Here is a 19,120-nt window from a genome sequence, read left to right on the forward strand (position 1 = left end):
TACATCACTGGGACAGAGCTCCCTGCCATCCAGGACCTCTATACCAGGCAGTGTCAGAGGAAGGCCCTAAAAATTGTCAAAGACTCCACCCACCCAAGTCATAGACTGTTCTCTCTGCTACCGCATGGCAAGCGGTACCGGATCGCAAAGTCTGAGACCAAAAGGCTCCTGGACAGCTTCTACCCCCAAGCCATAAGACTGCTGAACAGTTAATCAAATGGCTACCTGGACTATTTGCATTGACCCCCTGTTTTTTGCACTGCCTCTATGCACACTCAGACTCTACCCACACGCTCACACATACTATACTGACACTCCAACACACACACACTATATATGCTCATACACATGCATATTGACTCCTCACACTTTCACACTTTTCACATATGCTGCTGCTACTCTGTTTATTATCTGTCCTGATTGCCTAGTCACTTTTAGCCCTACCTACATGTACATATTACATCAATTACCTCGTACCCCTGCACATTGACTCGGTACCGGTACTCCTTGCACAGTATATAGCCTCGTTCAAAAAGTTGAATGAACTCCATTTGAATGCAATTTTTAGTGGTGAACACTGTGTTCAACCACAGGTTCGTAATCCCCTAATAGGCTAAATAGGCTAGTCAATATCAAGACTGTAAACTCAGAATAAGCAAATATCCCTTCTCATAAACACTGTCTGACTGCTAGTGTTCAAAGCAGTCCAATGTGTGTGGGTGGGGTCTAAGAGTCAGCAAATATCCCTGGGTGGTGTGGTTGGTATCTTTAAATGGTGAAGAACACATTTCCTGCCTCCCAGTCACCATGATAGGGTCTGTGATGTTGTTGCTCTTTTTCCTCCTTCTGTTCTTCTTCATCAGGGTCCGCCGACCTAAAAACTTCCCCCCAGGACCCCGTCCCCTGCCCATCCTCGGCAATCTGCTACAGCTGGACCCTGTCAACCCCCTCAAAGACCTGGAAAGGGTAAGAGAACTTTACAAAAAATCCACAAACCTGGAAAAGTTTGGTTTACACTCGGTTGATTTGTGTGTCATATACTGTATGTTGTCAGTGATTGAATAGTTAACAGTAATTTGGTTTTGTTTGAAGTTGCCCAAACTGTGTGAACCAATATATGTTTTTGTAGCGTCCTCACAGACCTTTTAGCTTGAACAAACAACATATATTTTTTACAAGACTTTCAACTAAAGCAGCTTAGATACTAACTAAAATGCTATTGTGATTCATGTCAGAACAGCAACAGCCACTAAACTGTGATTGATCCTAGAATAGGTCAGATTCCGACAGGTTCCATCAGGCCTAAATCAACATGCACTGTGACTTTTGAAACAAAGTCCACTTAGTTCAGTGTGTTTAGAGATACAGTATCATTCATTGACAACCCTCAAAAGGTTATTGATGGGGATTTGTTTTATTACAGAAGTTTGTTCATCGATATTAATTTAACCCAGATAGAGAGAAGGAGTGTCAATGATACAATACAATAACTTTTCACAGGAGGTTGGTGGCACCTTAATTGGGGAGGACGGGCTCGTGGTAATGGCTGGAGCGTAATAGGTGGAATGGTATCAAATTCATCATTCCATTCGCTCCGTTCCAGCCATTATTATGAGCCGTCCTCCCCTCAGCAGCCTCCGCTGGAACTGTCAGTAGTTGGATGCTATGGTTTAGTCTCATCTTCAGATGTGTCTGACTTGTCACACAACTTACTGTTCGGCTTGGGAACTTTCTCTCCCTCTCTCTACCTCTGTGTTTCAGCTGAAGAGGCGCTATGGTAACGTGTTCAGTCTGTACATCGGATCACGGCCTGTCGTAGTTCTGAATGGCCTTGAGGCGGTTCGTGAGGCACTGGTGACGCGCACAGCGGAATTTTCAGGACGACCAAACCATCTCATGATCAGCGACATCACAGAAGGCAAAGGTATTGAGTTCTTGATCCCTAGTGTCCCCTAGGCTGGTCCTGGGTCAGTTTTATAATTTGTGATATAATATTGGTGTAGGTAGAGGTGGCCTTAAATCAGTTTAGATGAATGCAGAGCACAAACACACACTGCCTTGTCGGTACTGTGTGAACTGCGTATGTATCAGTGGAGGCTGCTGAGGGGAGGACGGCTCATAGTAATGGCTGGAATGGAGTCAAAGGAATGGTATCAACCACAGGGAAACAACATCTTTGATACCATTCCATTGACTCCATTCCAGACATTATTATGAGCCGTCCTCCCCTCAGCAGCCTCCACTGGTATGTATGTATGTGTGTGTGTGTGTGTGTGTGTGGGTATCTAACAGATGTGATCATACATCGTAACTCTCTTGCGTTGTGTTCTTAAAGAAATTCCCAGCCAGTTAATTGGTGTTTACTCACTTGCACACAGACTGTATATCAGACGGGGCATTTTGAAATCAAACATCATAACAATGACAAAAATAGTACAAAATACAATAGGTACCGTACACACACATAATATACATACTGTATACATATACACATATACATATACAGCGCATTCTGAAAGTATTCAGACCCCCTGACTTTTTCCACATTTTGTTATGTTACAGCCTTATTCTAAAATGGATTAAATTGTTTTTTTTCCCTCAACAATCTACACACATTACCTCATAATGACAAATCAAAACGGGTTTTTAGACATTTTTGCAAATTTATAGCAAATAGAAAATGGAAAGATCCACATTTACATACAGTACCAGTCAAAAGTTTGGACACACCTACTCATTCAAGGGTTTTTCTTTATTTTTACTATTTTTACCTTGTAGGATAATAGTGAAGACATCAAAACTATGAAATAACACATATGGAATCATGTAGTAACCAAAAAAGTGTTAAACAAATCAGAATATATTTTATATTTGAGATTCTTCAAATAGCCACCCGTTGCCTTGATGACAACTTTGCACACTCTTGGCATTCTCTCAACCAGCTTCACCTGGAATGCTTTTCCAAGAGTCTTGAAGGAGTTCCCACATATGCTGAGCACTTGTTGGCTGCTTTTCCTTCACTCTGCCGTCTGACTCATCCCAAACCATCTCAATTGGGTTGAGGTCGGGTGATTGTGGAGGCCAGGTCATCTGATGCAGCACTCCATCACTCTCCTTCTTGGTCAAATAGCCCTTACACAGCCTGAAGGTGTGTTGGGTCATTGTCCTGTTGAAAAACAAATGATAGTCCCACTAAGCCCAAACCAGATGGGATGGCATATCGCTGCAGAATGCTGTGGTAGTCATGCTGGTTAAGTGTGCCTTGAATTCTAAATAAATCACAGACAGTGTCACCAGCAAAGCACCCCCACACCATAACACCTCCTCCTCCATGCTTTACAGTGAGAACTACACATGCGGAGATCATCCGTTCACCCACACCGCGTCTCACAAAGACACGGCGGTTTGAACCAAAAAATCTTAAATTTCCATCCTTTTCTTTGGCTGTCCTCATGAGAGCCAGTTTCATCATAGCACTTGATGGTTTTTGCGACTGCACTTGAAGAAACTTTCAAAGTTCTTGAAATGTTTCCGTATTGACTGACCTTCATGTCTTAAAGTAATGATGGACTGTCGTTTCGCTTTCCTTATTTGAGCTGTTCTTGTCATAATATGACACTTGAAACCCTACCTCTTTAAGGAATACCTGGAATAGTATAAAGTAATCCTTCTACCCCCCCCCCCCCCCCCCTCCCCCACCCCTTCATAAAAAAAGAAAGAAGAAAAGTGGTTGTCCCACTGGCTATCATAAGTTGAATGCACCAATTTGTAAGTTGCTCTGGATAAGAGCGTCTGCTAAATGATGTAAATGTAAATGTAAATAATATGGACTTGGTCTTTTACCAAATAGGGCTGTCTTCTGTATACCCCCCCTACCTTGTCACAACACAACTGATTGGATCAAACGCATTAAGAAGGAAAGAAATTCCACAAATTAACTTTTAACAAGGCACACCTGTTAATTGAAATGCATTCCAGGTGACTACCTCATGAAGCTGGTTGAGAGAATGCCAAGAGTGTGCAAAGCTGTCATCAAGGCAAAGGGTGGCTACTTTGAAGAATCTCAAATATAAAATATGTTTTGATTTGTTAATACTTTTGTGGTTACTACATGATTCCATACATGTTATTTCATAGTTTTGATGTCTTCACTATTATTATACAATGTAGAAAATAGTAAAAATAAAGAAAAATCCTGGAATGAGTAGGTGTGTCCAATATTTTTGACTGGTACAGTATATATATCAAGCATATGTAGACATCAGGAAATTTACATAGTGAACTTGTACACATTGTAATATTATACAGTATTTCAGAGCGTGACCTACTGCTTGCATGTCAATATCAGACTGGGAAGAACTGACGTTCGCAATCTCCCCCTATCTGCAAGCATAGCCAATGACAATACACCTTATTGGCATCTGACTTGAACCAACCAATAGAAACACATAAACATTGAATATATATTTCTGCAGTGGCAAGTGGAAACATAACCAACCCTGTTACATGTGTTTATCAGGGGTCATCATGGCAGATTTTGGCTCCAGCTGGAGGGACCACCGGCGCTTTGCTCTGACCACGCTGAGAAACTTTGGTCTGGGCAAACGCTCCATGGAAGAGCGCATCCTCGAGGAGGTCTCCCACATCTGCTCTGAGCTGGAACGCAATGCTGGTACAGCCACACACACACAACGTACCACATAGTCATCACCATACATGTTATTGTCATTATCACCACATAGTCAGTATCCAGACTAAAATTCCACAATATCAACCAATTATCGTTACAATATTTACAATACTGTGTTAACATTGGGTATAAAGAATGTGGTGATTTTTTACTCTATCTATCCTATCAGTGTGTTCAATACAGAAGCTCTATTATCGGTGCTCTTCTCTTGTCTGTGTGTATTGCCTGGTTCGGTGATCGTTGCTGTGTCCTAGCAGGCAGTTCGATGGACCCTCAGCACTTGTTCCATCTAGCGGCGTCGAACATCATCTGCTCACTGATTTACGGGGAAAGGTTTGAATACGACAACCCGGTCTTCCTCACCCTCATCAGTAGGATACAGGATTTAACCAAAATTGCTATCGGACCTTGGGCCATGGTACAGAACACTATTATCACTACTGCTGCTGCTACTCCACTACTTTTAATTGAAATAATATATATATATATATATATATATATATATATATATATATATATAATAGAAAACCAGGGTCGTTCCACCAATAGAGTGCCTTTTATGTCCCTCAGACATTATGTGTGTACATTTTTATGAAACACTCAATTGAACAGTTCGATCACATACATCTATTCTCTAACTAAACTAATCCATGTCAAAATAATCCAATAGCAGTGTGTTTTCATTCAAATAAGTTATTTGTTTTCTCTGGAAATCCCCATTTTGGGATGTACCACGTCACGTTTGCCCAACTTCTAGGGAAGCCCAACATTTTTCAAGTTGCACCATCATCAAATCAAATAACATTTTACTGGTCGCGTACACATACAGTACCAGTCAAAAGTTTGGACACCTACTCATTCAAGGGAATTTCTTTATTTCTACTATTTTTTACGTTGTAGAATAATAGTGAAGACATCAAAACTATGAAATAACACATATGGAATCATATAGTAACCCAAAAAGTGTTAAACAAATCAAAATATATTTTATATTTGAGATTCTTCAAATAGCCACCCCTTGCCTTGATGACAGCTTTGCACACTCTTGGCATTCTCTCAACCAGCTTCACCTGGAATGCTTTTCCAAGAGTCTTGAAGGAGTTCCCACATATGCTGAGCACTTGTTGGCTGCTTTTCCTTCACTCTGCCGTCTGACTCATCCCAAACCATCTCAATTGGGTTGAGGTCGGGGGATTGTGGAGGCCAGGTCATCTGATGCAGCACTCCATCACTCTCCTTCTTGGTCAAATAGCCCTTACACAGCCTGGAGGTGTGTTGGGTCATTGTCCTGTTGAAAAACAAATGATAGTCCCACTAAGCCCAAACCAGATGGGATGGCATATCGCTGCAGAATGCTGTGGTAGTCATGCTGGTTAAGTGTGCCTTGAATTCTAAATATAGCACAGACAGTGTAACCAGCAAAGCACCCCCACACCAAAACACCTCCTCCTCCATGCTTTACAGTGGGAACTACACATGCGGAGATCATCCGTTCACCCACACCGCGTCTCACAAAGACACAGCGGTTTGAACCAAAAAATCTCAAATTTGGACTCCAGACCAAAGGACACATTTCCACCGGTATAATGTCCATTGCTCATGTTTCTTGGCCCAAGCAGGTCTCTTCTTCTTATTGGTGTCCGTTAGTAGTGGTTTCTTTGCAGCAATTCGAACATGACCATTTTTTATTTCAAAATTATTTTCTATTTAACCATTTTCAGGTCTTGCCATAGACTTCAAGTAGATTTAAGTCAAAACTGTAACTCGGCCACTCAGGAACATTCACTGTCTTCTTGGTAAGCAACTCCAGTGTAGATTTGGCCTTGTGTTTTATCTTATTGTCCTGCTGAAAGGTGAAATCATTTCCCAGTTTCTGGTGGAAAGCATACTGTACCAGGTTTTCATCTAGGATTTTGCTCCATTCTGTTTATTTTTTATCCTTAAAAATTCCCCAGTCCTTAACAATTACAAGCATGCCCATAACATGATGCAGCCACTAATTGGCTTGAAAATATGGAGAGTGGTAGTCAGTAATGTGTTGTATTGGATTTGCCCCAAACATAACACTTTGTATTCAGGACAAAACATGAATTGCTTTGCCACATTTCTTGCAGTATTACTTTAGTGCCTTGTTGCAAACAGGATGCATGTTTTTGAATATTTTTATACTATACTATACTATACAGGCTTCTTTCTTTTCACTCTGTCAATTAGGTTAGTATTGTGGAGTAACTACAATGTTGTTGATCCATCCTCAGTTTTCTCCTATCACAGCTATTAAACTCTGTAACTGTCTGATGGCGCCGGAGGGGATGGCTGCCGTTTTACGGGCTCCTAACCAATTGTGCTATTCTGTGTGTTTTTTTGCATTGTTTGTCACTTTTTTCGTACTTAATGTTTCTGCCACTGTCTCTTATGATCGAAAAGAGATTCTGGACATCAGAACAGCGATAACTCACCTCGGACTGGACGAAGATGTTTTCTTTAACGAATCGGAGGTGAAAGATTTACAGCTCCTCCGGACCAGGCCCAAATCCCCGTCATTTGCATGAAGAGGAGATGCCGATTCAGGGGGCGCAGATCTGGATGCTTGGTGAGAATTCGTCGGAGAGTAGATAATCCACCTTCACCATCCGTCCTACTGGCGAACGTGCGATCACTGGCGAATAAACTGGATGAGCTCCGTTCGAGACTATCCTACCAACGGGACATTAAAAACTGTAATATCTTATGTTTTAAGTATTTAGTCAGCCACCAATTGTGCAAGTTCTCCCACTTAAAAAGATGAGAGAGGCCTGTAATTTTCATCATAGGTACACGTCAACTATGACAGACAAAATTAGATTAAAAAAAAATAAAAAATCACATTGTAGGATTTTTTATGAATTTATTTGCAAATTATGGTGGAAAATAAGTATTTGGTCAATAACAAAAGTTTCTCAATACTTTGTTATATACCCTTTGTTGGCAATGACACAGGTCAAACGTTTTCTGTAAGTCTTCACAAGGTTTTCACACACTGTTGCTGGTATTTTGGCCCATTCCTCCATGCAGATCTCCTCTAGAGCAGTGATGTTTTGGGGCTGTCGCTGGGCAACACGGACTTTCAACTCCCTCCAAAGATTTTCTATGGGGTTGAGATCTGGAGACTGGCTAGGCCACTCCAGGACCTTGAAATGCTTCTTACGAAGCCACTCCTTCGTTGCCCGGGCGGTGTGTTTGGGATCATTGTCATGCTGAAAGACCCAACCACGTTTCATCTTCAATGCCCTTGCTGATGGAAGGAGGTTTTCACTCAAAATCTCACGATACATTGCCCCATTCATTCTTTCCTTTACACGGATCAGTCGTCCTGGTCCCTTTGCAGAAAAACAGCCCCAAAGCATGATGTTTCCAACCCCATGCTTCACAGTAGGTATGGTGTTCTTTGGATGCAACTCAGCATTCTTTGTCCTCCAAACACGACGAGTTGAGTTTTTACCAAAAAAGTTCTATTTTGGTTTCATCTGACCATATGACATTCTCCCAATCCTCTTCTGGATCATCCAAATGCACTCTAGCAAACTTCAGACGGGCCTGGACATGTACTGGCTTAAGCAGGAGGACACGTCTGGCACTGTGGATTTGAGTCCCTGGCGGCGTAGTGTGTTACTGATGGTAGGCTTTGTTACTTTGGTCCCAGCTCTCTGCAGGTCATTCACTAGGTCCCCCCGTGTGGTTCTGGGATTTTTGCTCACCGTTCTTGTGATCATTTTGACCCCACGGGGTGAGATCTTGCGTGGAGCCCCAGATCGAGGGAGATTATCAGTGGTCTTGTATGTCTTCCATTTCCTAATAATTGCTTCCACAGTTGATTTCTTCAAACCAAGCTGCTTACCTATTGCAGATGCAGTCTTCCCAGCCTGGTGCAGGTCTACAATTTTGTTTCTGGTGTCCTTTGACAGCTCTTTGATCTTGGCCATAGTGGAGTTTGGAGTGTGACTGTTTGAGGTTGTGGACAGGTGTCTTTTATACTGATAACAAGTTCAAACAGGTGCCATTAATACAGGTAACGAGTGGAGGACAGAGGAGCCTCTTAAAGAAGAAGTTACAGGTCTGTGAGAGCCAGAAATCTTGCTTGTTTGTAGGTGACCAAATACTTATTTTCCACCATAATTTGCAAATAAATTCATAAAAAACCCTACAATGTGATTTTCTGGATTTTTTTCTTCTCAATTTGTCTGTCATAGTTGACGTGTACCTATGATGAAAATTACAGGCCTCTCTCATCTTTTTAAGTGGGAGAACTTGCACAATTGGTGGCTGACTAAATACTTTTTTCCCCCACTGTACAGTTGGCTGGGTTTTCCGTGCATCGGCAAGACAGAACAGCAACCTTCGCTAAGATGAGAGGTGGTGGTCTGTGTCTATTTGTCAATGACAGCTGGTGCGCAATCTCTAATATTAAGGAAGTCTCAAGGTTTTGCTCGCCTGAGGTAGAGTACCTCATTATAAGCTGTATAACACACTATTTACCATATTTGCATATATATTTTTCGTAGCTTTCAAGGAGCGGGACACTAATCCGGATGCTTATAAGAAATCCGCCATGCCCTCCGACGAACCATCAAAAAGGCAAAGCAGGACTAAGATTGAATCCTACTACACCGGCTCTGAAGCTCGTTGGATATGGCAGGGCTTGCAAACTATTACGGATTACAAAGGGAAACCCAGCCGTGAGCTGCCAAGTGACACAAGTATCTATAAATCACTGCTAGGCAAATCCCCGCCTTATCTTAGCTCATTGGTCACCATAGCAACACCCACCCGTAGTATGCGCTCCAGCAGGTATATCTCACTGGTCATCCCCAAAGCCAACACCTCCTTTGGCCGCCATTCCTTCCAGTTCTCTGCTGCCAATGACTGGAACGAATTGCAAAAATATCTGAAGCTGGAGACTCTTATCTCCCTCACTAACTTTAAGCATCAGTTGTCAGAGCACCTTACCGATCACTGCACCTTTACACAGCCCATCTGAAATTAGACCACCCAACTACCTCATCCCTATATTGTTATTTATTTTGCTCATTTGCACCCCAGTATCTCTATTTGCACATAATCTCTTGCACATCTATCATTCCAGTGTTAATACTAATTGTAATTATTTTGCACTATAGCCTATTTATTGCCTTACCTCCATAACTTGCTACATTTGCACACACTGTATATATATTTTCTGTTGTATTTTTTGACTTTATGTTTTGTTTTACCCCATATGTAACTCTGTGTTGTTGTTTTTATCGCACTGCTTCGCTTTATCTTGGCCAGGTTGCAGTTGTAAATGAGAACTTGTTCTCAACTGGCTTACCTGGTTAAATAAAGGTGAAAAAAAATAAAAAATAAAAAATAAAACAAGTCTACCAGATGAGCTAAATGCCTTCTATGCTCGCTTCGAGGCAAGCAACACTGAATCATGCATGAGAGAACCAGCTGTTCCGGACGACTGTGTGATCACGCTCGCCGTAGTCGATGTGAGTAAGACCTTTAAACAGGTCAACATTCACAAGGCCGCAGGGCCAGACGGATTACCAGGACGCATACTCAGCGCATGCCCTGACCAACTGGAAAGTGTCTTCACTGACATTTTCAACCTCTCCCTGACTGAGTCTGTAATACCTACATGTTTCAAGCAGACCATCATAGTCCCTGTGGCCAAGAACGCCAAGGTAACCTGTCTAAATGACTACCGCCCTGTAGCACTCACATCTGTAGCCATGAAGTGCCTTGAAAGGCTGGTCATGGCTCACATCAACACCATCATCCCAGAAAACCTAGACCCACTACAATTCGCATACCGCCCCAACAGATCCACAGAAGACTCCCCACTGTACTTACCCACCTGGAAGAAAGGAACAGCTATGTGAGAATGCTGTTCGTTGACTACAGCTCAGTGTTCAACACCATAGTGCCCTAAAAGCTAATCATTAAGCTAAGGCCCCTTGGACTAAACAACTCCCTTTGCAACTGGATCCTGGACTTCCTGATGGGCCGCCCCCAGGTGGTAAGGGTAGGCAACAACACATCTGCCATGCTGATCCTCAACATGGGGGCCCCTCAGGGGTGCGTGCTTAGTCCCCTCCTGTACTACCTGTTCACCCACGACTGCGTGGCCACGCACGACTCCAACACCATCATTAAGTTTGCCGACAAAACAATTGGGGTAGGACTGAACACCAATAACAATGAGACAGCCTACAGGGAGGAGGTCAGAGACCTGGCAGTGTGGTGCCAAGACAACAACCTCTCCCTCAACGTGAGCAAGACAAAATAGTTGATCGTGGACTACAGGAAAAGGGGGGGCCGAGCACACCCTCATTCACATCGATGGGGCTGTAGAGGAGGTCGAGAGCTTCAAGTTCCTTGGCGTCCAGATCACTAACGAACTATCATGGTCCAAACACACCAAGACAGTCGTGAAGAGGGCATGACAACGCCAATTCCCCCTCAGGAGACTGAAAATATGGTATGGGTCCTCAGATCCTCAAAATGTTCTACACTAGGTCTACACTTGTTGTCTTCGGCACATGTGACAAATAAAATTAGATTAGATTTGATTAGATTTTTAAGTCACCATTGGCCTCATGGTGAAATTCCTGAGCGGTTTCCTTCCTCTCCGGGATCTGAGTTAGGAAGGACGCCTGTGTCTTTGTAATGACTGGGTGTATTGATACGCCATCCAAAGTGTAATTAATAACTTCACCAGAGGAGGCTGGTGGGAGGCGCTATATGTGTTGATAAAACGTAGTCTCCTGAGTTGGGCAGTGGTCTAAGGCACTGCATCGCAGTGCTAACTCTGCCACTAGAGATCCTGGTTCGAATCCAGGCTCTGTCGCAGCCGGCCGCGACCGGGAGACTCATGGGCGGCGCACAATTGGCCCAGCGTCGTCCAGGGTAGGGGAGGGAATGGCCGGCAGGGATGTAGCTCAGTTGATAGAGCATGGCGTTTGCAACGCCAGGGTTGTGGGTTTGATTCCCACGGGGGGCCAGTATAAAACAATATATATATGTATTCACTAACTGTAAGTCGCTCTGGATAAGAGCATCTGCTAAATGACTAAAATGTAATTGTAAAGCCCTAGTTATTTTGTTGCTTTGGGAAAGTAATATCTAAAGATTCTTACTTATTTACTGTGATTAGTGATTTTGTCAATATACATATACACTGAGTATACAAAACATTAACATTAAGAACACCTGCTCTTTCCATGACATAGACTGACCAGGTGAATCCAGGTGAAAGCTATGATCCCTTATTGATGTCACTTATTAAATCCACTTCAATCAGTGGAGATGAGGTCTACAGACAATTGAGACATGGATTGTGTATGTGTGCCATTTAGAGGATGAATCAGCAAGACAAAATATTTAAGTGCCTTGGAGTATGATGGAGTATGATAGTAGGTGCCAGGTGCACCGGTTTGCGTCAAGAACTGCAACACTGCTGGGTTTTTCAAGCTCAACAATTTCCCGTGTGTATCAAGAATGGCCCACCAGACAACTTGACATAACTGTGGGAAGCATTGGAGTCAACATGGGCCAGCATCCCTGTGGAACGCTTTCGAAACCTTGTAGAATCTCCGAAAATGTTCCTAATGTTTGGTATACTCAGTGTACATCAGTCCCTCAGCTCAAACCTGTAACGTCAACTGAACCCTTGTTTGAATATGGTAAAACTGTTCCTCGTTCAATTATCATTTAAAAAGAAACATTGAACATCTAATAGTCAAATCATAGTGTAAAAGCAAATGAGTTGGTTCTACTCTTTTTGGCAATTTTCTGGTGTTTTGTGGTGGAAAACTGAGCATGTCGAGCATAACACGTTCTAACAAGTTCAAATGTTTTGGTAGGCTTGTATTCAATTGCCCCTCCCTATTGCACACAACAAGCTTCAATTCCCGCAGTAACAAGGGGAGTTATGGCTGATTTACTTTCTCTTTAATAGTCACTTTTATTGTCATTTTTCTTAATAGTACCATGAGATGGGAAAATATGTTTATTATGAAGTTGAACATATGTTCTTTATGACAGAATGTTAAAATCAGGTGAAATAGATATTTAGTTTTGGCAAAATTACACTATCCAAAAGACACTCTATTTGTTGAATGACACATAGTGCCTTTAGTTGTAATCAGCCTGAGATCAGAAGAAGGCTTCAAGAAGCTAATTTATTTAGCTAAACCACACATATATAGCTATATTGCTCTGTCACTTTGATCTGCTGATCTATCTCTTGTAGTTCTATGAACTCATACCTGCCCTGAGGGCCCTACCCTTGCCCTTCAAGAAAGCCTTCCACATCTATGATGAAATCAAAGAACATGCACAGAAGGCTGTGACCCGCCACAAAAGTTCAAGGGTCACAGGAGAGCCCAGGGACCTCATTGACTGCTACCTTGACCAGATTGACAAGGTAACTAATCAGGAGAGAAATAGACCTATGCAAGTTCAGTAAACAGACAGACATTTTCAAAGTCAAACTTAGTAGTTGTGTTGTGCTGGCGCTCTAACCAAAAATTGGGTGCTCAGTCCTAGGAATGTGTCTGTGTCTGTGTTTGTGTTTGTGTATGTCTCAGACTGGTGATGGAGGCTCCACATTTAATGATGTTCAGATGGTGTTTCTACTAATTTATCTTTTCATTGCTGGGACAGACACCACTTCCAACACCCTCCGCTGTGCCATTCTACACCTGATGACCAACCAACACATACAGGGTGAGTAAATACACATACAACACACATACTGGTACACATTTTGTGTATGGTACACAAAGACTGTGTGTGTTCCAGAACGCTGTCACTGGGAAATTGAGGACGTTCTTGAGGGACGTTCATATGCCTCGTTTGAGGACCGACACGCCATGCCGTATGTTCAAGCCGTGATCCACGAGTCACAGCGGATGGCTGACACTGTTCCTCTTAGCGTGTTCCATATGACCTCCTGCAACACGCAACTACACGGCTACCAGCTGCCCCAGGTGAGCATTGATATGACAACTGATACTGTTACGTAACCGATTAACTAGCCTACTGATTTTGCTACACTCGTTATGTCTAGGTGTCCTAGGCCTAGCTAAATGGTCTGTAACCTAATTTAATGTGTGCGTTAATGTGAGAAGTAAACGTATCCGGACCAGGTGTTGAATGCATGTGCCCCAGGAGACAGCCAAGTTCCGAGTTCAGGGCCAGCTCTGTCTTGACCTCTTGAGTCTGCCAGCCCAAGCGGATTATCAGTTGTTGTTCAAAGTGGTGACCAAAATACATACACACTACCAGTCAAAAGTTTGGACACACCTACTCATTCAAGGGTTTTTCTTTATATTTACTATTTTTTACATTGTAGAATAATAGTGAAGACATCAAAACTATGAAATAACACATATGGAATCATGTAGTAACCAAGAAAAGTGTTAAACAAATCAAAATATATTTTATATTTGAGATTCTTCAAATAGCCACCCTTTGCCTTGATGACAGCTTTGCACACTCTTGGCATTCGCTCAACCAGCTTCATGAGGTAGTCACCTGGAATGCATTTCAATTAACAGGTGTGCCTTCTTAAAAGTTAATTTGTGGAATTTGTTTCCTTCTTCATGTGTTTGAGCCAATCAGTTGGGTTGTGACAAGGTAAGGGTGGTATACAGAACATAGCCCTATGGACCAAGTCCATATTATGGCAAGAAAAGCTCAAATAAGCAAAGAGAAATGACAGTCCATCATTACTTAAAGATATGAAGGTCAGTCAATACGGAACATTTCAAGAACTTTGAACGTTTCTTCAAGTGCAGTCGCAAAAATATTCAAGCGCTATGATGAAACTGGCTCTCATGAGGACCGCCACAGGAATGGAAGACCCAGAGTTACCTCTGCTGCAGAGAATAAGTTCATTAGAGTTACCAGCCTCAGAAATTGCAGCCCAAATAAATGCTTCACAGAGTTCAAGTCACAGAAACATCTCATCATCAACTGTTCAGAAGGGACTGTGTGAATCAGGCCTTCATGGTCGAATTGCTGCAAAGAAACCCCTGCTAAAGGACACCAAGAAGAAGAAGAGACCTGCTTGGGCCAAGAATCACAAGGAATGGACATTAAGGTGGAAATTTGTCCCTTGGTCTGGAGTCCAAATTGGAGATTTTTGGTTCCAACCGCTGTGTCTTTGTGACGCGGTGTGGGGGAACGGATGATCTCCACATGTGTAGTTCCCACCATAAAGCATGGAGGAGGAGGTGTTATGGTGTGGGGGTGCTTTGCTGGTGACACTCTCTGTGATTTATTTAGAATTCAAGGCACACTTAACCAGTATGGCTACCACAGCATTCTGCAACGATACGCCATCCCATCTGGTTTGGGCTTAGTGGGACTATCATTTGTTTTTCAACAGGACAATTACCCAACACACCTCCAGCCTGTGTAAGGGCTTTTTACCAAGAAGGAGAGTGATGGAGCACTGCATCAGATGACCTGGCCTCCACAATCCCCCGACAACCCAAATGAGATGGTTTGGGATGAGTCGGACGGCAGAGTGAAGGAAAAGCAGCCAACAAGTGCTCAGTATGTGTGGGAACTCCTTCAAACTCTTGGAAAAGCATTCCAGGTGAAGCTGGTTGAGAGAATGCCAAGAGTGTGCAAAGCTGTCATCAAGGCAAAGGGTGGCTATTTGAAGAATCTCAAATATAAAATATATTTTGATTTGTTTAACACTTTTTTGGTTTCTAAATGATTCCATATGTGTTATTTCATAGTTTTGATGTCTTCACTATTATTCTACAAAGTAGAAAAGAGCAAAAATGGAAAAAGCCTTGAATGAGTAGGTATGTCCAAACTTTTGACTGGTACTGTATATGCAAAAATGGTTCTAAGGTCACCAGTGGCAGCATATTGTTATGATATGGGGAGTGGTTTAGTGGTAGCAAATAGACAGTACACACTACCACTTCCACACCTCATCCCTAGGGCACTGCAGCAACCGGGTCCTTGATAAGCACAACAGTGCAGGCATTCAAGGGCATAGTCAATCCGTGAGAGAGAGGTGGCTTTGGAGCTTCTCGGCCTGCTAGTCTTTGTTTTGTTTTAGTTAACCTCTTTATTTTTGGACATGTATTTTGGTAAGTGTCCTGGGCTAGAGTGAGTGATGTCATGATGGGTAAAGAATGTAGGCTATACCTGAGATATCATCTGTGTAACCTCCCCATTTCTCAGTCATATGAGTACATCTCCTTCTCTAGTTCTCACCCTAACTACACTTTCCTCTTTGGTTCCAGGGCACGATGGTGATTCCTAACCTGTCCTCTGTGCTCCATGAAGAGGGCCAGTGGAAGTTCCCTCAGGAGTTCAACCCTGACAACTTCCTCAACGAGGATGGCGAGTTTGTGAAACCAGAGGCCTTTCTGCCATTCTCAGCAGGTACAGAGAGAGAGGTAGAGCGAGAGCGAGAGAGAGAGAAAGAGAGAGAGGATGCATAGAGACTGAACAAGAGAGTTCGTGTTGATATAAGATATATAAGAGTGTTTATACAGTGCATTCGGAAAGTATTCAGACCCCTTGACCTTTGACATTTTGTTACGTTACAGCCTTATTCTAAAATGTATTAAATATTTTTTTCCTGATCAATCTACATACAATACCCCAGAATGACAAAGCAAAAACTGGTTTTTATAAATTTTAGGACATTTATTAAAAATAAAAAAGATAAATACCTTAATTACGTAAGTAATAGACCCTTTGCTATGAGACTCGAAATTGAGCTCAGGTGCATCCTGTTTCCTTTGATCATCCTTGAGATGTTTCTACAACTTGATTGGAGTCCACCTGTGGTAAATTCAATTAATTGGACATGATTTGGAAAGGCACACACCTGTCTATATAAGGTCCCACAGTTGACAGTGCATGTCAGAGCAAAAACTAAGCCATGAGGTCGAAGGAATTGTCCGTAGAGCTCAGAGACAGGATTGTATCGAGGCACAGATCTGGGGAAGGGTACCAAAACATTTCTGCAGCATTGAAGGTCCCCAAGGACACAGTGGCCTCCATCATTCTTAAATGGAAGAAGTTTGGAACCACCAAGACTCTTCCTAGAGCTGTCTGCCTGGCCAAACTGAGCAATCAGGGGAGAAGGGCCTTGGTCAGGGAGGTGACTAACAACCCGATGGTCACTCTGACAGAGCTCCAGAGTTCCTCTGTGGAGATGGGAGAACCTTACAGAAGAACAATCATCTGTGCAGCACTCCACCAATCAGGCCTTTATGGTCGAGTGGCCAGACAGAAGCCACTCCACAGTAAAGGCACATGACAGTCCGCTACGAGTTGGCCAAAAGGCACCTAAAGGACTCTCAGACCATGAGAAACAAGATTCTCTGGTTTGATTAAATCAAGATTGAAGTCTTTGGCCTGAAGGCCAAGCATCACGTCTGGAGGAAACCTGGCACCATCCCTACGGTGACGCATGGTGGTGGCAGCATCATGCTGTGGAGATGTTCAGCGGCAGGGACTTGGAGACTAGTCAGGATCGAGGGAAAGATGAACAGAGCAAAGTACAGAGAGATCCTTGATGAAAACCTGCTCCAGAGCGCTCAGGACCTCAGTCTGGGGCGAAGGTTCACCTTTCAACAGGACAACAACCCTAAGCACACAGCCAAGACAATGCAGGAGTGGCTTCGGGACAAGTCTCTGAATGTCCTTGAGTGGCCCATCCAGAGCCCGGACTTGAACCCGATCGAACATCTCTGAAGAGACCTGAACATAACTGTGCAGCGACGCTCCCAATCCAACCTGACAGAGATTGAGAGGATCTGCAGAGAAGAATGGAGAAACTCCCCAAATACAGGTGTGCCAAGCTTGTAGCGTCATACCCAAGAAGACTCAAGGCTGTAATCGCTGCCAAAGGTGCTTCAACAAAGTACTGAGTAAAGGGTCCCAATACTTATGTAAATGTGATATTTTATTTATTTTTTATTTATACATTTGCAAGACTTTCTAACCTGTTTTTGCTTTGTCATTATGGGGTATTGTGTGTAGATTTATGAGAATGATGGAGGTCACTGTGTTCTTAGGGACATTCAATTCTGCAGACATTTTTTGGTACCCTTCCCCAGATCTGTGCCTCGACACAATCCTGTCTCAGAGCTCTACGGACAATTCCTTCGACCTCATGGCTTGGTTTTTGCTCTGACATGCACTGTTAACTGTGGGACCTTATGACAGGTGTGTGCCTTTCCAAATCATGTCCAATCAATTGAATTTACCACAGATGGACACCAATCAAGTTGTAGAAACATCTCAAGGATGATCAATGGAAACAGGATGCACCAGAGCTCAATTTCGAGTCTCATAGCAAAGGGTCTGAATACTTATGTAATTAAGGTATTTCTGTATAATTTCTAAACACCTGTTTTTGCTTTGTCATTCTGGGGTATTGTGTGTAGATTGATGAGGAAAAAACAATTTAATCAATTTTAGAATAAGGCTGCAATGTAGCAAAATGTGGAAAAAGTAAAGGGGTCTGAAAACTTTCCGAATGCACTGTAAATAGAAAAGGCTTGTCCACCATGTTTATTACAGCATGTGTATGAGGGTGTTGTCAACATAAATAACTGTGTGTGTGTGTTTGTGTGTTTGTGTTCCTCAGGCTCTCGTGTATGCCTGGGAGAAGGGTTAGCGCGCATGGAGCTCTTTCTGATACTGGTGACCTTGCTTCGACGTTTCCAATTTGTCTGGCCTGAACAAGAAGGTGCACCTGACTTCCGCCAGATTTTTGGCATAGCACAGGCGCAAAAACCCTACCGCCTGGGAGTGCGCCTGAGGAGCAGCCAGTGATGGTGAACTACACACAGTTTTCATTTAGGGTCAATATCACTAAAGCAGCACATTAAACAATGCTGTACCCTCCATTGAGTGCCTTATAGTTTTTGCTAAACACATTTTGTGACCTGTGAAGGACAGACTAAATAAAATGACCTCTTTTCATGTGAAACAAATGAACCTCCTCAACAGGGAAACATCATGTAACATGTAGAATTATGTAATATTCTGCAGCCAGTCCAGAAATAAATGGGATAGTGATTTTTTGTGTTTTATTTCCTCCTACCTATGACCCTTCAAACCACATTCCATACAGAGACACAGCAAACATACACAGACACAGATGCGATGCAAACATTTCTAATGAAACTATAGAATAGAACGAAATGTAAAAGTCCTAAAAACAACACTCAAACAAAACAACCTTCTAAGTATTTTTATTTCTTTATTAATTTTAAAAGAAAATACACAAAGCCCTCTGAACATACAGAAAGCTTGTTGACTGTAGAAACGGTCTATACAAAGGTGTGTAAAAGTAATCTTTAAGTCAGAGATCAATCTAATAAACAAATTGTTTGTTTTTTCAAAGCACAAGTA

The 19,120-nt window shown here is 42.6% G+C and overlaps 1 protein-coding gene across 2 annotated transcripts; it reads left to right on the top strand.

Moving 5' to 3' along the window:
- Window positions 1-757: 757 nt before the first annotated feature.
- On the top strand, window positions 758-18,785 carry LOC311111787 (vitamin D(3) 25-hydroxylase-like). Of its 2 annotated transcripts, none has more exons than XM_084154618.1 (9): window positions 758-966; window positions 1,762-1,924; window positions 4,520-4,672; window positions 4,945-5,108; window positions 12,966-13,139; window positions 13,303-13,441; window positions 13,517-13,704; window positions 15,988-16,129; window positions 18,351-18,785. In XM_084154618.1, exons 1-9 carry the CDS (start codon window positions 808-810, stop codon window positions 18,536-18,538), a joined length of 1,470 nt encoding a protein of 489 aa, XP_084010744.1. In that variant the 5' UTR covers window positions 758-807; the 3' UTR covers window positions 18,539-18,785. The 2 variants fall into 2 exon arrangements, with proteins under 2 accessions (XP_084010744.1, XP_084010745.1); XM_084154619.1 differs by having other exon boundaries at window positions 759-966; window positions 4,948-5,108.
- The last annotated feature ends 335 nt before the right edge of the window (window positions 18,786-19,120 follow it).

Source organism: Coregonus lavaretus, assembly GCF_964263955.1.
Source record: "Coregonus lavaretus genome assembly, chromosome: 37".
Lineage (NCBI taxonomy): Eukaryota > Metazoa > Chordata > Actinopteri > Salmoniformes > Salmonidae > Coregonus > Coregonus lavaretus.